Genomic DNA, 21670 nt, shown 5'->3' on the forward strand with positions numbered 1-21670 from the left:
TTCCGTCGAACTTTCGAGTGAGCTTTTAAATTGTTGAGTATCTACAATGTCTTTCACAACACCAATTTATCCAGGTATCAACCTCGAAGCCAACGAGGGACCTCTATTGAAAGCGGTATCAATTGCTTTCATCGCCTTGACTGTGTGTGCTATTGCCATTCGCTTTTTCTCCCGCTGGTACACTAAAATTCCTTTGGGCTTAGATGAATTGTTTATTCTCATTGCAGCAGTAACTCTCACCCTCTAGAATCTTTTAGAAAATCTCCCATAGTAAAACAAATAACCAAAACTAACATCAGATCCAGATCCTCTCAATTGCCTATACAGCAGTCATAATTGTTGAAGTCAACAATAACTTCTACGGACAACACGTTCACAAATCTGATCCGGAACATCTTGAAGCTTATCTGAAAGGTCTATATGCTTTGGCTCTTCTCTACCCCATAGCTCTTAGCACGAGCAAATTGTCTCTATTGGCGCTTTACTGGAGAGTATTCGCTGCTACTGGCGGGAAGGTCCCAATTCTTTTCGCCGGTGCAATCAATGGGGCGTGGGGTGTTGCTGCTGTGAGTTAATTCCTTACTATTATCCCATTATACTGTCTGAAAGTTCAACTTCATGGTTTTTTAAACGTTCATTTGCCCGCCCATATTACCTCATATCATGCTATGCCGATCCAAGTGCCAGTCAGAGGACCTTGAGAGAGAAAGTACTAATTCTCTATCTCTACCAGCTTTTTGTGGGAATATTCTCATGCCGTCCGATAGAAGCTTTCTGGAACACTGCCATTGCCGCAAAATGCATCGATTATCCCGTCTTCTTTACTTCCAATGAAGCATTTACGATTGCATTTGATATTGTGGTTCTGTCCATCCCAGTTTGGTTCATTGCGCAAATCAAGAGAAGTATAGGGGAGCGGATTACTATTAGCAGCACTTTTTTGCTAGGGCTTGTGTGAGTGTTTCATCGAATAATGGTTACCCGGTCAAACACCCTAATCCAAACTGTAGGGTAACGGTAGTTTCGGCAATTCGACTATGGCGGCTGGTTGTTGCACAAAGATTGCCGGGCTTTGATCCTACTTGTAAGTTAAACTTCTAAGCCATTTCCTACCCCTTTCCTCTGAAGTTCAATATCTTACATGCGCTCTCCTCAACAAATCAACTAAGAAAACAATAGTCAACGAAGTAGACGCCGGCCTATGGGCAATAATCGAACTCAATCTCTGGATTCTCGTCGCCTCGATCCCAACTTTTCGCCCCTTACTCGGCCAAATATGGCGCGATTACTCTGAGAAAACAAATCGAAGCGGCAGTGAAGAATCCCCAGAATACCCTCTCAGCAGAACAAGAACTACAGGTAATTTGTTTCCCAGGCAACAGCGAGACATGGATCTAGACACCGAGCCCGTATTTGGATTCGACGACGGGAAGAGAAACTCAGGAAATCCATCGGAGATGGGGCGACATGGAAGAAATGGTAGTTCGGGAACGGGGCTTAGTGGGGATAGTGGATTTGGAGAGAGCCTGGGCGTCAGGGTCGTAGATGCGGATTTGGAATCGCAGATAGAGACGGAGATTGAGGGGTGGAGAAATGCTTATGGTTATGCATCTCAGAAGGGTGGCGGTGAGGTGGGAAGTAAACAGAGGTGGAGTAATGGGATGAAGGATTTGGCCGGGATAAAGGTGCAGAAGGAAAGAGATGTTAGGAGGAATGCGGGGGATTGAGCGGTTTAGGTTGGCCGGCTGGGTGGTTGGGTGATTAGGTAGTGTTTAATGGATGGGATCGATCGAAGGAGTTTGACGGGATATACCTAATGGCGTTCGGTGCTGGCTATGGGCAGCGATTGCTTTGCATGTTATTGATAGCGATGATTCTTTGATTTAGTAGATTGCTTTTGAGGGACGGGAAAATGTCGATTATGGTATATAGTCTATTTTGGTCATTTAGATGACGCTTATTTCTGAGAGAAAGGTCTCAGAATTCTAATGCTAAATTTATTTTTCAATTTTCGGTCCCATTTAAAATTCGTTGATCTAGAAATTCAGTGAATCTCCAAGGCCAAAACACTTTTTGACTTCCTCACCTGCCCGAACAAAGTGTAGAGAGAAGCAAACCCATTCTTCCTCCGTCTCCTGCGAGAAGAGAATTGAGCCAAAAGAGTGCTCCTCTCTATTCATTTCCATATTGTCTCATCATAACCTTGTTCAAACGCCTCTACCACCCAGCCCGCCTGAATAGCATCGAATTAGACTGGAACTTTCTAAACCTAAGTTTTTATATGAAAAGATGCCCATCATGCTTTGACTCCGTGCAATTAAAATAGCAGATAAATTACCAACGCTTGAGGAAGTGGCAGTGGTAGTAGCAGCATACTGGATAACTTAGATTGCCCCGTATCTTTGGAATCATCGTATCCAGTTCCTTGGACGACTTCTCCATTTTCGTCTACACTCGTAGTTGCTTCGCTAAAAGCTACGGATTTGCAAAGTTTGACGTCATTTCCATCAATCAAGCGTATATCCGACTCTACTCGTCCCCTTCGATCTCGCAATCTTCTTCACAGTCGTTTTTCCACACTGGCTCGTACTATCCACATGTGTCCCACCACAAGGATAAGTTTCCGCACCCACAATCTTCACCACTCTAAACTTCTCCTCCTGCGTCATTCCCATGGCGGTTCGATCAGGTATCAATCTCTCCATTCCATTTGCGATAAAATCTGCCTCATCCCACCAGTGAATCTCAACGGGCATATCCGCCTCGATATACTCGTCAAGTTTTTGCTGGATGGGTGTTTTCCAAGTACTTTCTATGAGGCCAGCAAACTCACACGCAGCGGAAGAGGGGAAATGTGAAGCTTTCGTTTCGTCAAAACCGGGAACAGAAGAGGAAACAAGATGACGAACTGCAGCACCGAGAACATGGCCAGCGGTATGGTAACGAGAGTACAACAGACGTTTTTCCTGGTCGATTTTCTGGGTGATTTCTTGACCCGGGAGAAATTGAGTGGGGGTGGAAAATGAACCGAAGTGGAGAACTTCTCCGTCGGTGGTGGCGCTCATGCGTACCATCTGGACGGTGAATTTGCTTCCTTCTTCATTCTCCATAATGCCTTCATCGGATGGTTGGCCACCGCCTTGGGGGTGGAAAATGGTAGATTTGGTTATGATGACGTATGAATCGTCCTTGCCATCTTTGAAAAGCAGTTTGTTTTCCTCGGAAAGCGTTGAGAGGGGGCTTATAGATGTGATGGTGGTTTGGAGGGTAGACAGATGCGAGTCATGATGAAAAGCTAGATGGGTGCGTTCGGTCATGGTTTTTGCGATTTGGGGAGTCTGAAGCGTTGTATGGGAAGTCTAGCTGATTTTTAATTCTGGAATCAACTCAAGTGTTTGGTTTGAAAGTTGGAAAGAAGTCTAGGAATTTCATCCAATTCAGATTCCTTTTGAGAGTCTGTGGTAGCCTCGGTGAATTGACGCTTATCCGAGAGAAATAATAATCAGGATACAACTTTCCTGACTTTGGTATCAACGTTTCTGGCACAATATCTTAGACATTTGCAGATGAAGTCTGATATATAAGGTAAATTTCAAAACCGGAAGCTTCTAGATTTACGGTAAAAATAAGCTAGCCCAAGAGGGAAGGAGTGCAGAGCACATGATTACCACATAGCATTGAAAAGATAACGATCACGCCCTTCCTGATACATTTTGTTACTCTCCTAGAATTAGTCACATCACGTTAATAACCGAACTTCATTGTCGCCCCCTATTAATTCTTTGCGGTGTTGGGATAAATCGATCAATCTTTTCGACCAATGGACGCTTGTGAAAAATGCCCCAAGTATACTACAACAAGTATCGTCCCGCATATCAAAAGCATAGAGATACAGTCACTCGAGACTTTTGGTCAATGATGCTTGGTCTTGAGTAGGATATCATAGCCGTAAAAAATCTTATGTCATTGTAAACATCATTTTCAAGCAGCTTTCAATAGTCAGCCACATCGACGGACTATTTCCAGCCTCAACACCTACCAAGCAACATAAGCCATGGAGAGCAAAGTCAGCACGTCAGAATGATAAGATGATTGACGAATAATCTTCTCTCGGATTCTGAGTTAAGGTTACTGTGTCGCTGCAGACCATGTAAGCAAATCCCAAACTTGCGGCAACATCATATGTGTTCTTTCTTCTTTGTTCCAGAATCTAATTGTTTTCGATTATTTCTTGAGGAGCGCAGAGAGTTGATGACCGAAATGGCAATAATCATAATCCGAGTGCGATGGGTATTCCACAATGGCCATTTGCCTCTTCTGCCAGGAGCTTCAATGCCGGTGAAAAAATAGATGAGTGGTAGAATTGTTGTAATGATGAATTACTCTTTGAATCCTTCGGTGAGCATTAGAAGTTGTCGTGATGGTGGATCTGATCGTATTGTATACGATTCTTGTTGCATGCAAATACGATGGTAACTATCATCAAAGGGTATTCGTACTTACATTTCCAAACATGCTCCTTTTCCGAGCTGTCTTGCATGTTGTAACGTTTCTGGTAAATATTCGTTTAGATTCCAAGGAGGTTGATGAATCCATTGATCCGTAAGGCTGAGCAATGAGTACTTAAGTCGACGTACCAGGGAAATGAAAGCTTACTACACATGTCGAAAGCATCAACATGCATACAACCATACAATTCAGAGCTTACAAATCCATTTGGATCTAATCTTTGGTGGATACGTCAACATGAATGGGGGAAGAAAAATGATATAGCGCTCAGAGATCTGGATTTCCCTCAGTCAAATCGATAGATGAGAAGGAGGGAGCGAAAGCGAAAGAAACCGGACGAATAGATCCTTAAGCTTCGTACAGAATAAAGTGCTGATGAAATTAACCTAATTGATGACAAATATGGTAAATATGGCAAATATGATACTTTTGATACTTTTGATACCCATTTGTAGTATGTTTGTTATCCTTCCAAAGCATTTGGAGTTCAAAGTAGTTGGGATGAATAAAAATCGAATAAGAATTTCTAAGGCACTTGAAAATGGTTTACCCCTGTATGGTGACCACCAAAACTCATCACGGGGTGGTTCGCTAGTGATCAATTTTCCGCTGCACATTCTCATCATGACAAAATCATGACAATTTCATCATAGCTCATCAACCATTTCTAAAGATATACACATAAATGCTTAGATATAAGTTACTTGCATTAGTCTTCTAATATATCAGTAATTGAGCTACGGCCTCTCCGTCCTAGAAATGGCGTTTTATGGGATAGTACATACGACCGTTTGTTTTGCGTCCTCATCCGCGTCACCAATGATATATCATTAGCAGTCATGAATACCATCCAACTCTTGTAGGATGCATCGCAAATAGGCTCTTAATAGTAGTTGCGTCTTGAGTTCGCCGAACTTTTCATGAAATGTTCTGTATTCATCGTGGGTTATGTAACATATGAATCATATAAGGTTCATTGCATCTCAACCGAGATCCAGAATCCCAAGTTCGCGTATGGAAACCGCTTGATGTAACTAGTGCTGGTAGTCAGCTTAGGTTCATCATCTCGGTACCTCCTTGTTGGTATCAGTGCCGCAGGATTCCTCGATTCCTGTCTAATCCGTTTTGGGATCTTGCCCAAGCTAAGCTTTTTATATGCCATGATGGAGTAAATGCTATTATCAAATATCTATCTTCGTGCATTTCATTTCAGATTATCTATATAGATGAGGAGATACCCTCACTCATTTCATTATTCAATAGATCAGACATCAACAGATCTTTGCAATATCATATCTGATATCTTTAACATTCATCTACGTTCACCATCATTATCCATCCATACTTCTTCATACTTGTCCATCTCATACTCTAACTTCACCACTCAATCATGTCTCGCAATTCGAAATCTTCCCGCCATCAATCAAGAAGCACTGAGGGCAATCCTGAGGATATGGTTGAGCAAGTCAAGAGTATCGTCACTTTGCTGAACGAAGTTGTCGCATCTAGACCCCATGAATGTGAAACCTATATTCCCTCTGCTCGCTCAGCTGTCACTGCTCTTGAACACGTTCGCTTTTTTCGCGACCCAGCACGATTTGCTGAACAGGTCTGGATTATCCAGGGACTTCAAAGCTTTGCTTTCTACGACGCAGATAATGGAAGTGTGGCAGATATCGCGGACTTTTGCCAGAACTCATGGCTTAGAGTGTTGAGAAACTATCCGGATAATGTTGACGTCTTGACGGGTAAGTCAACATAATATCTTACTACCTCTAGACAGGCGTTTTTGTTAACACAACTATTGTATTAGGGCTGGGTAACAATTGGCTTCAGAGATCTCAAGTAACTCTAGCCCGCATTCATTACGAAGAAGGAAATGATACCACAGGTACTTCTGACTTAGAAATTTGCTTCTTAGAATATGATTCTAATAATTAATCTTCTCTAGCACCGCCCAATGACCCCCGCAGACAAGGTCCCCTCTATGTCGAAGCTCGAGGCTATCTACAACCAGCTGTGGATTTCTTCACTCGGGCCATTCGAGCCGCTGATGTTCTTGGATATACTACTGGTGACCTATTGGCTTCAGTAAGTCGCAGCCCTCACGCATGTCCAGAGAGTCTAATCTAACAATCAAACAGGCTGCAGAATCACATATGAGTCTAGGCAACGTATCTGCATCTCCAGCAGATGAACATGCTTTTACTCAAGCAATCCGATATTTGCGTCGTGCAGAAACAACACAGGGGTATCAGTTATCGGAGCATATGCAACAATATCTTGATGATTATGGAAGATATGTTTCTTAACTTCTTCATCCTTCCACACTTCTACACTCCTTACGATATTGAGAATTTCGGCGTACACAACAGCAGCATTCAGTTTTCGGAGTCATTATCAGCATTTCCAGGAACAACGTAAAACTGCATAGCGGCGGTGGTTGGATATTGGGCAACCAGTTTTGAATTCTGCAGCAGACCATTTCTGATTTGGAAGCTCACATATTAACACTCTTGACGAACGGCGTCGATTAGATTTTCGGGGGGCAGTGTCTTTCTTTTTTATCGGCATCACATTGTTTTTGTTTCTGCTTTTCTCATCATTCTCTTTAGAGTTTCTTTCACTTCTCTCTACCTAGTCCTATCCTTTAAACTGCAACAGCAGGCCTGTACTATTAGAAATTTAGCATAGCTAGAATAGCAAACAAATCTCTTGCACACTTTCTATTTTCTTCCATTATTCGCTCGATATAATTCATGCCATTGATGTCAGAGAAGGTGTGAATTCACGTGATATAAACCCAACTAGATGGATGATTCCCGAACTCCCTCCTTGTTTAAATCCTTCCGGAGTGGAAAATCCTCCCGGTAACATAAATAGGGCTGGCAGGATTGCGCTTAAGTATGAGGGGTAAGCGCGGTGAATGAACAATTATGATCCTCGGCATGATACCTCGCGGCTGCGATATGTGTATGAGTGATGGTCTTTCAGTCGTAGGTACGGAGTAGACATCGGACTAAATAGAAAGAAAGATTTGGTGATTTGTCCTTGGACTTCGGTAAGAATGAGAGAATCTCAAAAGTATGGATATGTTTTCTCGTAGATAGATATACAGGACTTAAATATCTAGTAGCTATAGACATTGTAATCTTGTAAGTGTGGAAATTTGCATTCAGGCCGTAACGATATAGACAAGGAGACACGCGGAGATAGCTGGAAGCTGGAGACAGTGTTGGCGGGTATGTAGTACAGATCAAGCTTGAAAATTACTGTACATACCCGAAGGATTTGTTTGATGTGGTCATGAACAGTCGGTGACAACAGGCGAGGTAGGGGTTGATCTTACTACAATTAATGCATACATTATCGTACTTGGCACCCAATGTGGAAGTGGCGATAAGTCTGGATCTGACTGAGACTTCAAGAGAAAGGGTGAGAAATTTTGCTTCTGGTGCAGCTTTCCGCCATTGTTTCGCATCAAAATATCATCATGCTTGATATCTACTCCGTATATGCCCCCTCCCTCACTGTGGCTAAATGTGGCTGTTGACCCCAGAACCTGCGATGTGGTCTTCAAGCCTCAAAAATAAGGCATCAACAAGTAAGCTCCAGAACACTTGGAAAGCTCCAGTGCTCACGTATTCTGATAATCACTCCGCAGCACCTCCAATTTACGAATACCTCCCCAGTAACATAACGCAACGCAACCTTCAATTTCTTTATTGAAGCTTCGCATATCGCCCGATAGTCTTCGTCACCTTATCACCGCAGTAAACAAAAGTAAATTCGTCATCATGCTTACGGAACGAGAAATGCAAATAAGTCCGATTGTGCAAGAGTCTGTGGTACACAACACAAAGGTTCGTTATTCAATTTGACAGGCTCAAGTTGAAGGCACCGTTTGGGTGAATTACGTCGAGCCAGCCTGAAACGATCTCGATATTGATCAAGCTACTACAATTGCAGCTTCGCCAACCTCTCTCTTACGCAAACATATCAGCTAATCATCCTTCTCTATAGACTCTCGCAACTCTCCACAATCTCACAGCCTCCCTCTTTGGTGTCGCCGCTGGTATCCTCGGTCTTGAATCTTACCCTGGATTCATATTCTACATCTTCTTTACGCTCCTCACTAGTGCTCTCGTATATGTGTTTCGGATAGCTCCGCATATGAGTAAAGATACCAAGGGAGATCGATATTTTAGGGGCGCGTGGGAGTTTTGGTCGGGTGGGTTAGTAGAGGGTCTTAGTGGATTTGTGTTGACCTGGACTTTATTTTATGGATTGGTTAGGGCGTAATGGCAGAGAGTGGGTCAATGTGGCAGGGGGAGTTTGGGAATAGAGTGAGATCTTTATGGGATAAGCTGAAGTGCTGAGTGGACATGAGAACTATTTGAATCTGACAGGATTCAATCTCGGAAAATCAATCGACTATCCTACATTCAAGAATCCTCGAACACGAACGTCGAATAAAGGATGTGGGGAAAGGGAATGATCAATAAATCACAAGCGCAAGCGAGAGGGATCAGTGCAATAATAGGAATGGGAAGACAGATGTGGTGATGACTGGTAGGAATACGGAAGATTGCGCTTGGTGAATTTAGGCGCGGATGGATTTCCCTCGTCGCGACAATCATCAACTAGTATGGCGCTTGGAGTTGAACTGATTGAAATTCGACATGCTTGATGTTTATATTCCCAAATGGTGGTTATGTCTATGTGTCCATATACAGTATTGCGGTATCAAATGGAGTTGAGGAATACCAGATTTCGTTTCGCGGATACAAATTTGAGTTATTCCCTTTGCGTGTGATAATGAGAGTAAGTGTTGGCAATATGGTAGGACAGAATTTCTTCACTATTTTTCTTTTGTTGCTGTTAGCAATCCTTTTTAGTATGCTACCCTAGTCAGAGTCCTTATTAGATTGCCTAGGCCTGCTCCAGAAAAGTACTGGATCGCATCGAAGTTCATTACTGGAAGTGTGGAGGAGATATTGAGGCTTGCCAAATCTTCCAAAACACAAAACACGCTCTATACCTATCCTTTCTTGTAAACTTTCTTGCATTTGAACCATCGAGATTTTCCTTTCTATAACCTGAATGTTTCGTTACGTATGGTAAGAATATTACTTGTGGGGGTTTCCTAGTTGCTGAGAGTCCTCTGAGACGGAATATCAATTCTTAATTAAGGGTGCACGCCGAATTTGAGCTTACTATCAACTTTTAATACATTTGAACATTCTTCATTGCTGTTATGATTGTATTGTTATTATCACTATCTGACTGTTATTACCACTGCATGCGGAACTCGTGACATTCCCAACTTTCATAGCTTTTGTGTAACTGTATGATTGAATGTGCTTGTATCATTGTGATGCAGTTGATGCAACTCGCCAGTACTAAGTGCCTATGGATAGTTCCCTATCCCCTTCAATTTATATGGAATGTTTTTTATGTCGTGTGGGAAAGCAAAACGTATTGAGTGGGAGAGAAAGTGCATTTGTAGTACAACGGAGAGAAAATCATGACTTCTATGAAGCCCTCCTGAAGGATTCATCCTAGCTCACAGAGTTTATGCTTCTTGCTTCTCCAACCCGCTATCTTTTCTCTTCTTGTTTATGAAATCCCTGGCCTGCTTTGGTTTCATTCATTGCTCTTTAACCACAACATGAAAGGAGCTGGTACTTATCCGCAAGGTAGCGGGGATTCTGACATAGATCTCTTTGAACTAGAGTTGATGATTGTAATCAAATAGTGCCCGAATATTGGTTCATTGTGTCAAAAGAAGTTTCAAGAGGGCGGCATGGATTTCTCGGGAAAGTGTAAATAGTGTGATTATGAGGTTCATCGGGATGGACGAAGAGAGTCGGGATAGTGGCAGCAGATTTTTTTGGAAAGCTTGATGTTTAGTTTAGAGATGAGAGGGGATCGACTATAGAGAGAACAGTCGCTTCGGGTGGGGAAGGGGGTGAGGAAGAGGAACAGCAATATTTTTAGTAAGAGAAGTAAAGGTGGAACACAGCTTTGTCAGGGGTTGGAGTATGTGTATAATCTTGATTGAACTAACTGATAACTAAACTACCTGACACATGATGTAGACTAGTACATGATGAAAACTAGTACATGGCCAAGTGGCCAATTACAAGAAAAGTATGAACGCAAACGTAAACTGCCGTAATTCCGAATACTTGCCATTTCGCTCTTTCCTCTGCCCCAGAATCATCATCGCCATCGCCGTTACTTCTTTCTTAGTGCAGCGAAAAGGCCACATTGACAAAAAAAGGCCAAATATAGTCCTAATCGCTAGTCCGGAGACCAATGCAAAGGCACATTTCCATGAACGAAAATTGGATAAAGTATTGTGGTCAATCTCGTGATGAATGAAAAAAGTGATTCATCTTGGACCGATTAAAAAGAAGTTTCCTCTTGGAAGTTGTGAATCAAAAATTATGAAAGCAGTCCGCAGACTACCGGGCCGGCGAACCAGCTCGTTCCATCTAACATTCTTGATCGAAAGACGGACTCTCTATACCTCGTCTCTTACAAAGTTAAACCACAATTTAATGAAGGCCTACACGCTCTGCAGTGAGCGGCATGCTGGGGAGGGGAGTGCCACTTTGTGAAGGAGGTTCAACACTTCGGAGAGGGTATGCAGCGCTCCCCGAAGGAAGGTGATAGCCACTCTGTGAAGGTGATTCTGCGCTTCGTAAAGGGCGTTCACCACTCTGTAGCATGAAACTCACCGCAGAAGATATAGGCCCCCATCAAAGTGCGACTTATCTTTGTAAAAAGCGAGGTGGTATGAAGAAGAAGGAAAAGAAAATGGAAGTCGTGGGGGAATCCGAGTTTAAATAGACATTTTGAGGACGCTAGCTTAGGAGATTTCAAACAAAGCCAGATTGTATTAGTACAACAAACTCTTAGAACATATTGCTCAACTCATTATTGGCTGGGGAAGACTCGGAGGATTACGTCTATTGGTACTGTTGTTCTCTATTGAAGCCTCGTTATTTTCTCATGACACATCATTGACATTCAGCAAGAGAACAATTCGGTTGGCTGTTTGGGATTAATAAGAGCGTAGTTTCAGAGAATTACTTCATGAAGTGCACCAGTGAAACAGAGGTTATCGTACATTCTACTCGCTACGATCTATACAGAGCATGTAAATGTACGGAGCGGGATGGGCCTGTGATAATCTAAGGTCTGATTCACACGCAAACTTTATGGATATTCATCATAGACTTACTTGATGCACAGCAATATTGAAAGATAATAGATCGACTTGGATATAACGGTACACTCTGAAACTCATTATGGGAGTTTGTTATCACATTGCAAAGTATTCTTTTGCGCCGTATCCCAAGAGCTTATGATAGTTCACAGGTTAGATAATCTTCACAGGATAGTATTGAATCCAAGGATAATCAAGGAGAGCTCAGAATCCTCGAAGTGGCCATTTAGCTTCCGAGATAGCTTATAGCATTGCCGTTGAGGATGTGAAAATTGACTTCAAAAGTCCTGGATCATGATTACTTATGCAGCCAAAATCAATAAACATACTGTGTTTCTCCTTGTGTAATTTGCCATCTGTTTGTCTGTTTGCTTTGAATTTTAGGTTTCGATATTTTTTGACTGCATGCATGCTGTCTAGGGGGCGAGGCTAAGGAGTAACGATTTTTCTTCTATATCCTACTCCTGCTGTCCTACTATAAAAAATGTCTCCTTTCAATAAAGATCACTGTCATTCAATCAACCAATGTTTTCTCTCCAAAAATCTACAGAAATAATTGTAGAAACAACATAAAATTTCGAAAATAGTTGATGGGACCATCGAGATTATGATTGCCGAGGATATTCAGGGGGCCTAGAACGCAGGATGTTAAAAATAAAAATTGGAAATAATGGGGAATTGTTCGCCTGGCTTGTAATTCAATTAATCAATCCTATTGGTCGTCCAGTGTTCCATATTTCTTCACCAGAAAGTAGGTACGTCATATGCATACATGCCGCACGGCCCGTCCATGCAGTATCCCACTTGCACATGTCAATAAAGTAAAAGCAAAAGCAAGGCTCTTTTCTAAGTGCAATAAATACTCTTCCCTTTTGCTTTCTTCATCAATTAATACAACTTCCGTTCCTTCCTTTTTTTGAAAAACATTCAATTCAGAAGATGGAGTTACTATATCCCATATTTCATCCCTTCCTCTTTCTTTACCGAGTGTGGCAATACTTTCTCGCCAAACTCCTTTCTCCTTCACCACCGGTTGACGGTCAAAAACTTGGAAGACCCAAGATTGCAATTATTGGTGCTGGATTGACGGGTGTTTCTGCTGCTTCTCACTGTGTTGGTCATGGATTTGATGTGCAGATTTTTGAGGCTGGCCCCAGAAGTCAATTGGGTGGTATATGGAGTGTAAGTTTACTATTTCTCCCTTACATATTGGGCACAGAAACCCCCAGAAGCGAAGGGGATTTATGCTAACACGATGCAATAGAGAGTTAACAGCACATCTGGTCTACAAATCCATTCGTTAATGTATCGATTCCATCCCTCCGTTCAATGGAAAGGTGGTTATCCAAATCAACAACAAATTGTATCTCAAATTACCGAACTCTGGAAACGCTATGGTCTAGAGGAGAAAACAAAGTTTGATACTAAAGTCGAGAAAGTATATCAAGACGACAAAGGAAGATGGATAATCAACAATACATCAGAAGGACGATTCGAAGGTATTATTGCAGCTGTTGGTACTTGCGGAGAGGCAAAAATTCCACATATTCCTGGGATGGATAAATTCAAGGGAGAGATATATCATTCAAGCGATCTAACGGGCAAAGATGCAAAAGGAAAGAAAATCATCGTCATTGGAGGTGGTGCAAGTGCAGTCGAGGCACTAGAATTTGCAACGCACGAAGAAGCGGCTGAGACGACAATTCTGGCCAGGAGTGATAAATGGATCATCCCTCGGAATGCTGTCGTAGACATGCTACTCGCGTTGAATATTTTTGGACAAGAAACTTTCTTGAGCTGGATACCAGAGATGCTGCTTAAGAAGTTCTTTTACAGAGATCTGGAAGATCTTGCTCCAGCCGATAAAGGCATTTTTACAGGTACCCCTATGGTCAATTCGGACGTGATGGATAAAATCCGCGAAGGAAAAGCAGAATGGCTACGGGGAGATATCAAGGGATTCACTGAAGATGGAATCAATTTCAATCTCCGAGCAAAAGGTGTTCCTCCCGGTGGCCCTGGAAAAACAAAGCTCGTAAAGGGCGATATTGTTGTAATGGCAACTGGATTCGAGCGACCATCTCTTGATTTCCTCCCGCCCGACACATTCCAGGATCCTTACACACCACCAAACTGGTATCTTCAAACCTTCCCTCCCTCACATCCTTCCGTCTGTTGCAACAATTGCACTTACGTCAATGCCATCGGGGCAGTAGGCAACTGGCACATTGGAATTTACACACGTATCCTTCTTATGTTTCTATCGGATCCCCTTACAAGACCAAGACCCTTCTGGATGGAACGCTGGATCGATATGACAAGAATTTTGAAGAAGTTCAGCCCAACAGGTGCCTTTGATTTCTTTACGTATCTAGAATTAGTATGGTGGTTCACTTTTTGCATTGCGATCAATCCATTCAGATGGAAGTGGGCCATTTTTGTATTTACTGGGCTTGGAAGGGGGTTACCGAGAAGAGTTGTGGAGGCGGAGGATAAGTTGAGAGGATCATTGGGGTGGAGTAATGGACATAGTGATGAGAATTATGACAAGGGAAGCAGTTTTTGAAGGAAGAGGACGTGGTTTATTACTTCAGATGATATAGTGTGTCCAATAGTTTGGATTGCGACCGGGAGCCATAGCTTTTTCTATATTGGCATATTCACAAACCATTTAGAACACTCCGATGATACTTATGAGTATGAGAGTTTTGGCACGAGATGATGATAATGATACATTTGTGGACAGTATATGCAAGGTCGATTACTTTGCATGGCGAACGGTAATTTCATAGATGGATCAAGGGGTACTTAATGGCGTAGCATACCAACAATATGAACACAATTCAAGATTACAAAATTCCATAATTGAACCCCAAAAAATCCCCAGACGCTAAGAGAAAATAGAATATTTTGTTGCATATCTCATATGTCCTTGGTTATACTGAAATCCCACAGTTAACCCGCTCGCCAAGGGTGTATGAGAGCTAAGGAGAACTTGCTAAGCGGCGACTTCGTCTGTGGCTCGAGAGTGTTCGTAAACTTTATGATGAAAAGCAAACAAGAACGAAAATAAGAATTGCCAAGAGAAAGTATAGGATTTGTTGCGTGTCTGGAGTGTTCTTGGCTGGACTAGTGGGTTTTTGAGTCTTGTGGTTAGGATTTAGTTCGCTTGTAAGGGTGCTAGGGGGCGTTCGGGAGTGTAGAGGGAAGGGGTGTGTTTGTGTGCTTGTTTGTGTGGCTGGCTGACATTCTTAGTGGGAGAGAGTAATGTTTGGGTTATGATGGACATATGAGGTTAAACATGGGAGAGTGGGTCTTGATGAGTTTGGCTTGATTGGCTTGTCTGTTTGTCACCTCTTTTTCAAGAAAACTGTATGCGTCCATGTATTCTCGAGCACTTGATAGATGGAGATAGTCGAGGAGGGGTAGTGAATATTAGATATATGGAAGACTGAAGGTAGGGGAGTGAGCGCAGGTCTCAGTGGTTGAAAGTATACTGCGTGGGAGTAGTTGCGGCTTGGATTTGGGATTTGGATTTAATGATTGAATGAGTTATAACTTGTTGCCACATAAGATGTGTTTCACTATACTAGATTGATTATCAAAATTATCCTTTATGTGATAACCTGCGCTAAATATTACCCCTCAGTGAGCAGTGGCTACATGTATCTAATTCAGTTCACTCCGTCTCTCCCAATTTTTTCTGTGTGCTCGTCTTGGAAACGATGAGGGGACTCCGGATCTTCTTCTTATCATGATCATCGGGTATATCTAACTTCTATGCGATTTGGAATTACTTCGCTATCCTCGCAAATATATGAATGAAAGGATTCTCTAGGTGAACTGCTATTAAAAGCTTGCAACTGAGTCCTTGGTCGTATGTTTGTTTTGCCTTGGGGGATAAGATCTATTTGAGAAACCTGGATCAAAGAATGGAACCTCTTCAAGCACCACGTCGATATACTGGATATCGACAGAACCCTTGCTAGATTTATGAACAATTCCATCTGCATGTGAAACTGACATGATTAGAATGTACACAGCTTCGAACAGGGTATACAATAGTCCGGACTGCAGTCCAACAATACAATGTTTTGAATTCCTGAAAGCAGTAAGAAATTTGAAGATAATCTGATGTTTTAATCAAGTTCAATATCTCAAATGATTTGAATGTTCTAATCGGTTTGGAGATTTGATAATCTTTATTGTTGGACTGACTGCAATCCAGACTATTGGATACCCTGGCTTAGCCTTCAAAGGGGGTGGTTTCAAGCCGCCTGGGAGAAAGTTATAATACGAATCAAAGACACTTCAGGCTCTCATAATCAAACACTTGTTAAATGTGATGAGTTGACTAACTCTGATCTTGGCTTTTCCGTATGATGCGTGGGAACGAAGGAGAGGAAAGGAAGTGATAATATTAGATTAAGAAGTGATTGGTTCAGCTTGTGTGTTACTTCCACTATCTGATGTTCTTCTGATCTTCCTAGGGCAACAAAATAAACCCATACTGTCCCAAACTGCAGCAAAATAGAGACGAAGATTAGGAACAAAAATACAGACAGTCCCGATCTGAGATCACGTGACAAGAAATATTATCCACGAAATCTTCACCACAACCGCCAAAAAAACATCGCAACATCCTAAAGACTTGGAGGAAAGAGCAAAAAGAATGTCTTTGGCGGTGCTGGGAATCGAACCCAGATTGAAGCGGGGATTGTAGAGCTTGTAACAGCTCATCTTCGTGAAGACCCTTAGAGGAGAAACCACAACACCACGTGCTACCATTACACCACACCACCAATTTGATACGCGCCCACTCGTCGCCAACCGACTTGATGAAACAAGATCGGCCGGATTATGATATGAGAATTAGAAGTGACTCGTCATGATTGGGTAGCGTTGTGTGAGTATATATTATTGTTCAAGAATTGGTTGTGTTAAGAAGTGGAGAGGTGAGTCCAAAATGTCATGATTAAGCGAAGTATTGTGGGGGCCGGTAGGGCTACGGGAAATGATAGGACGGTTCGGAATTCGGAATAATTTCTAGATTGCTGGGATATTCTTTCCCGAAATTTGCACGGGCAAAATGATGTGATAATCTGGATCACGTTTTGCTTTTTGCTTGGCGTGGATTGCAAATGCAGGTACGTATACCATCTGTCTTTTTTGGAGAAATGAGAAGACGTTGAGGACTGAAGATTGATGAGGTTGTGTAACTAGTGATATTTTGAAATGCTTTGATAGTATTGGAAAAAAATCCAAAATGTTGGTGACAGACTGGAAAACTCAGCCTTTGCTTTCTTTAAAGCCTTACTGAGGATTACTCCAGCCAGTCTGTTTTTACGATAGATTCTAAAAACATGAACATGATCATTAGGTCTCACGATTTAGAGTTAACATTCATGTTTGGGAACATACTGGAGGACCTTGATAACATCATCTAGGGCGTGGTTTATGATGACATATAGGATATAAAAGAATTCTAGAATGTTATATTTTGCATTGCGAATTATTATCAATCAAGACCAAAGACGAGACGAGGCAATAATTTATGAGCATGGTAAAAGTCATTTATATTTGTAAAAAAGGCTATCGTAAGATAGAACAAGAAGTGAACCTCTACACTTTCATCCATCAAGGTGAATCAAACTCTATCGCATCCATTTATCAACCCCACGAAATCTCCTTTCTAATCCGCACACTTAAGACTGGTAGATACATTGAGAGTAGTATGGGTTCTGGACCTGGCAGTGAGTACCCTCAACACAGGTGGTGGATCCGGTGTAACCAATTCCTCCACATTGGTAGTAAGCAGCGATAGTGCTGCCGGTTGGGTAGGCAACACCACCAGTTCCTGAAGCAAAGCCAGTGGAAGCAATAGTTGAAGAAGTGCCAGTTGACAAAGTTGTTGGGTATGGTGGAAGGGAGTTGACTGAGGTCTTGGAAGAGGATGGAGCAACGAATGTTGAGGAGGTATCTACATCGGCGCTCTTCAAGGTTGTTGGTACAACAACGGCAGTGGTAGATGCGGAGGCGGAGGCTTCTGGAATAGAGGTTGCGGGTTTTGGAGTCACAGTGACAACAACAGTCTCAGAAAGGTGGTTTGTAATGGTAGTTGTGTACAAGGCGGTGCTTGGTGTGGCAAGGTCAGAGCTGAGTGCTGGTGCGGAGGTGACGACAGAAGCTTCGGAGCTTGTTACTGCGGCGGAGGTTGCTGCAACTGAAGATGCTACTGCAGAAGATGACTTGGTCTTGCAAGGCTTCTTGGATTTGGTGTGGGATGGCTTTCCGGTTGGGCGAGCGAAACCAGATGAAGCTCCAGTTCCAGATGGGAAGATTGGCTCCGATTCATTGAAGGCTCGGACTTGGTAACTATTTCGACACTTAGCAAACTGTAGGGATTGAATATGGAAAGCATATTGTACTTACTGGCCACCAGGACGATAGACGTTTGTCGCCATAACAGATTGGCCGAGCGCGAAGCTGGCGAGGATGACGGCGTTGCACTTCATTTTTGTTGGGGTATGATTGTCGAAATCTTTATTTTTTGGTTTGTACAGAGGATCTGGCCTACTAATGTATTCTTGATGTATAAGAAGAACGTAAGAGATGGCACAGCCAAGGGATTGTGTAAGAGCAGATCTTTGAAGAAAGAGAGACTGAAGGTGAGATACTTCGAAAGCTGGTAAAGAGAAAAGAAATCAAATGAAAACCCAGAGACGAAGGAGTATTTGAACGGTAACAAAATGATAGTGGATGATTCCAGATCATTTGAAATGTGTGGGTCGATTCAACAGCCGCCCCTCCATAATTTAAGGTATATTGATCTGGTGGATCAGGAAGCTTGACTGAAAGCTCGGGACATATTTCAGCACTTGCCATTAACCAATCGCAATGAATTGGGGGTACATGTAAAAAGAAAATTGGCTCGTTATTTTCTTTCTTTTCCCCTGGCAAGAATGTAGCTGTAGCCAGCCGCGTTTTCCAATCTCACCGCCGCTGAAGTGTTTCATTGATAATTAATCGTATAAGATTGACTTCATTTGTACTATAATGTCACCAATCTCTTAGAAAAAACAGAAAGACATGTGTTATCGATCTCTCAGGGGGAAAACCAGGGAGTTTACTGGTAGAAATATATGAAAATCATCTTATGTTGGATTGTGGTGGGTTGGCACAGGTTGAGAAAACTTTCGTTCTAGATTTCTTAATGAAATTCAAGGATACACACACCATTACTAGTCCCAAATAGGTAAAACGTTATCGTTTAATATAGTGGATTTGATTAACGACGTTTCAAATTGATAATTTATAAAGTAGGCCGAGATATTTCATTCAAGATGTTCCAACCAGTTCATCAAGATTATGACGACAAGATGCGCAGGATACGCCATCAATCCTCTTTTCTTTAAAATCTCACTTGTTTGGATTTCAAAGGCGCGCTTACTTGCATTCAACAATATCGAATCTGTGATACCGCATCTCAATCTAGGCAGTCGAGCCGCCTTCGAAAGCCAAAAGATTGTGTGCAAGCTCACAGCTTTCTTGGCCACCGAGTCAACAACACCACCACTATCATGACCACCATCGAAAAGTTTCCTCAGATCGAATCCTCATTCTGTGATTGTGATATGCAAAGAATAAGCGGTTGCTTCGGATGTCCGGTTCTTATCAGTCCAATCATTCCATCAAATGTTTCCACGGACTGGGGAAGAACAACCTTGCTGACTCCCTACCATTGAAGTAGCAAGGATTCTTACAGTGATAGACCTTATCACATCAATATAAATATCCCTGATTTGGTAAAAATCTCGAACCAGAAACTTCAGCCAAGTAAGCAAGGTTTTGTCAAGTTGTCTCTCTGATACAAGATCATCACCGAGAAAAATCTTTGATTATTCAAACTCACAATACGAGAAGTTGAAAAGAACCACATTTTGTTGCCGAAATTCTCATTTCAATTTGATTGTTGAACACGACATATATTACTGTCGTGGCTGTTCGATACTCATTGAATTTCAAATGCCAAGGCTTCGAGACATCACAATGATTAGTACCATGGCTTTCTGACAGCGGAGAATTTTCTGGAACTTTAATTGAACTCAGCTCTCACCGTTAGTTATTAAGAGTATGTATATATTGCGGCAATTTACTCAAATAAGATCGACAAGCTAAAACTCCGTCCGATGTTTCCCCCCTTCAATCCACAATGATGAAAGGCTGGCGGAGTACTCCATCTTTCGAGATCAGGGGAAGTTACCGATCGAGTCGTCGCTCCAATTGTACACTCTTCCACTATCCATTACTAACCTTAAATCTGCTATTTTGAGTCCATACTTTTACCAGATTGCTTGGACAACTATGAGCATTTTCATAGCGAGCTTTCTCGGTACATCCCTTGGTTCGTTGTCCCGCCTATGCAATTTGCTCTTTTTGAAATCATGGGACATTACTGGAATTGATCCAACGTAACATGTCTTCCACTGGACTTGTCACATAGCTTCATTAAAACATGGGAAAGGCCTTGGCCAAAGTACGAAATCGCAACAGCCCCTTCATTATCTAACAATCAGACAATTTGTCACCTCATTCTATCAACGCATTGATTTCGTTCACACGTTGCAAGTCTTTCTTCTTGTGACAGCTTTCGCAATAATCCGGGAGAACTGGGAACAAGGCAAGCTCAAACAGAATTGCACAACATGACGTCGCGAACATGGTTTTTTTCAGTCAAGATTTCCGAGAATTTCACTTTGTCCCCATCCACAACGCCCGGTGCTTTGTAAGTTGTCAATGGAGTATACCATACTATCAAAACTGTCTGTTCGATCCATAACGTCAGAATTATAGTTTTTGGTTTGACGAATTCTCTGTTGCAAGGCCTCAACGTTGGCCTACAGAAAAAACATTGCCTTTCAAGCTTGAAACTCAGCCTTTCATGGTTTTAGCCGCCTTCTGTCACACATGACTCCATTCTATGTTTCTTCTTTGTGCGGTTGGTCACTATGCTAAGCTACAACTGATTGGTACCGGGACGCTGGATACTGTTCTACGGGGAAGTGCTAGCAAACGGTCTACCTTTTTTAGAAAAAAATCTTGCTCGGAAAAATTCTTGAGCAACCCAAACCGCCGTATACACGACCCTGTCTGCGAGAAAATCTTTGAATACGGCGTTCTTTCTGGTATAAATATATGCCATGAGTAACACAATATCATGGTTGACTACACTCATCTCATTCAGGCTCAAGGATCACAGCACTACACTCTATTCCCGAATCACATATATCCTCGAAACTTTCACCTAGTCGGTAACATTAGTCAATTATTCAATATGTCACGCAAGAAGGCAGACTCTGAAGCTTCCACCCATGCAATTCACGTTCCTTCAGATACAGAGTCATCGGGAAGCGATACCTCGTTCGTGGCTAAAGATAACAAATCCGGTAAAGAGTTACAGAAAATGAGCCGGAAATTCACAGGTCACCTTGCTCCGCATCGTCAGAAAGATCCCATCCCACCCAAGAAGTGATGACTTCTAGAATATGATCGTTTACTTCCGGGATCTCTGGACGACATTGGGTTTACAGGGTGGTGTTTAATAGCGTGAATTGGTGGTTCTAGCAATGATTTTCTATTGTCATTAATACAGGATACATCGTTTCTCTGCTTGTTTTGTTTTAGCTTGTGAACTCTTCGCGCACGTGGGGTGTACTGACATTTTTGATTTTCAAAGGATTTCAAAGGAGACTTCCGTGTCTGAGAACTTTCCTGCATATGCAATTAGTTTCCGGTTTATCTTAGTATCTCACAGTGTCTTATGCCATAGTAACTGCTAGGTAACTTACACTTGAGCTTCGAAGTTTGCCGGCGTCAAAACACATATTTTGTCCCCAACCAGGAGCTCTACAAACGTTATTTAGT

General features: G+C 42.2%; 9 protein-coding genes across 9 annotated transcripts; 6 read left to right on the forward strand and 3 right to left on the reverse strand.

Moving 5' to 3' along the window:
* Nucleotides 1-46: 46 nt before the first annotated feature.
* Nucleotides 47-1727, forward strand: Bfra_009593 (putative integral membrane protein; the record flags this gene model as incomplete). The annotated part of the gene is made up of 5 exons (XM_037339934.1): nucleotides 47-229; nucleotides 306-566; nucleotides 734-954; nucleotides 1011-1084; nucleotides 1180-1727. The coding sequence occupies 5 exons, from the start codon at nucleotides 47-49 to the stop codon at nucleotides 1725-1727; spliced, it is 1287 nt and encodes a 428-aa protein (XP_037189984.1).
* Nucleotides 1728-2507: 780 nt separating this feature from the next.
* On the reverse strand, nucleotides 2508-3317 carry Bfra_009594 (putative alanyl-trna synthetase protein; the record flags this gene model as incomplete). The annotated part of the gene is made up of 1 exon (XM_037339935.1): nucleotides 2508-3317. The coding sequence occupies one exon, from the start codon at nucleotides 3315-3317 to the stop codon at nucleotides 2508-2510; it is 810 nt and encodes a 269-aa protein (XP_037189985.1).
* Nucleotides 3318-4379: 1062 nt separating this feature from the next.
* On the reverse strand, nucleotides 4380-4716 carry Bfra_009595 (uncharacterized protein; the record flags this gene model as incomplete). Its single annotated transcript, XM_037339936.1, has 3 exons — nucleotides 4380-4476; nucleotides 4504-4608; nucleotides 4709-4716. 3 exons carry the CDS (start codon nucleotides 4714-4716, stop codon nucleotides 4380-4382), a joined length of 210 nt encoding a protein of 69 aa, XP_037189986.1.
* A 1183-nt stretch (nucleotides 4717-5899) lies between these two features.
* On the forward strand, nucleotides 5900-6821 carry Bfra_009596 (uncharacterized protein; the record flags this gene model as incomplete). Its single annotated transcript, XM_037339937.1, has 4 exons — nucleotides 5900-6257; nucleotides 6293-6400; nucleotides 6461-6600; nucleotides 6654-6821. The coding sequence occupies 4 exons, from the start codon at nucleotides 5900-5902 to the stop codon at nucleotides 6819-6821; spliced, it is 774 nt and encodes a 257-aa protein (XP_037189987.1).
* A 1485-nt stretch (nucleotides 6822-8306) lies between these two features.
* On the forward strand, nucleotides 8307-8811 carry Bfra_009597 (putative duf786 family protein; the record flags this gene model as incomplete). Its single annotated transcript, XM_037339938.1, has 2 exons — nucleotides 8307-8372; nucleotides 8533-8811. The coding sequence occupies 2 exons, from the start codon at nucleotides 8307-8309 to the stop codon at nucleotides 8809-8811; spliced, it is 345 nt and encodes a 114-aa protein (XP_037189988.1).
* Nucleotides 8812-9198: 387 nt separating this feature from the next.
* Bfra_009598 (uncharacterized protein) lies at nucleotides 9199-9566 on the forward strand (the record flags this gene model as incomplete). The annotated part of the gene is made up of 2 exons (XM_037339939.1): nucleotides 9199-9333; nucleotides 9408-9566. 2 exons carry the CDS (start codon nucleotides 9199-9201, stop codon nucleotides 9564-9566), a joined length of 294 nt encoding a protein of 97 aa, XP_037189989.1.
* A 3119-nt stretch (nucleotides 9567-12685) lies between these two features.
* Nucleotides 12686-14312, forward strand: Bfra_009599 (putative flavin-binding monooxygenase-like family protein; the record flags this gene model as incomplete). Its single annotated transcript, XM_037339940.1, has 2 exons — nucleotides 12686-12928; nucleotides 13011-14312. The coding sequence occupies 2 exons, from the start codon at nucleotides 12686-12688 to the stop codon at nucleotides 14310-14312; spliced, it is 1545 nt and encodes a 514-aa protein (XP_037189990.1).
* A 3139-nt stretch (nucleotides 14313-17451) lies between these two features.
* Bfra_009600 (putative endo beta- protein) lies at nucleotides 17452-18261 on the reverse strand (the record flags this gene model as incomplete). Its single annotated transcript, XM_037339941.1, has 2 exons — nucleotides 17452-18121; nucleotides 18179-18261. 2 exons carry the CDS (start codon nucleotides 18259-18261, stop codon nucleotides 17452-17454), a joined length of 753 nt encoding a protein of 250 aa, XP_037189991.1.
* Nucleotides 18262-21080: 2819 nt separating this feature from the next.
* On the forward strand, nucleotides 21081-21278 carry Bfra_009601 (uncharacterized protein; the record flags this gene model as incomplete). The annotated part of the gene is made up of 1 exon (XM_037339942.1): nucleotides 21081-21278. The coding sequence occupies one exon, from the start codon at nucleotides 21081-21083 to the stop codon at nucleotides 21276-21278; it is 198 nt and encodes a 65-aa protein (XP_037189992.1).
* Between the last annotated feature and the right edge of the window lie 392 nt (nucleotides 21279-21670).

This window comes from Botrytis fragariae, assembly GCF_013461495.1.
Source record: "Botrytis fragariae strain BVB16 chromosome Unknown tig00000161, whole genome shotgun sequence".
Classification (NCBI taxonomy): domain Eukaryota; kingdom Fungi; phylum Ascomycota; class Leotiomycetes; order Helotiales; family Sclerotiniaceae; genus Botrytis; species Botrytis fragariae.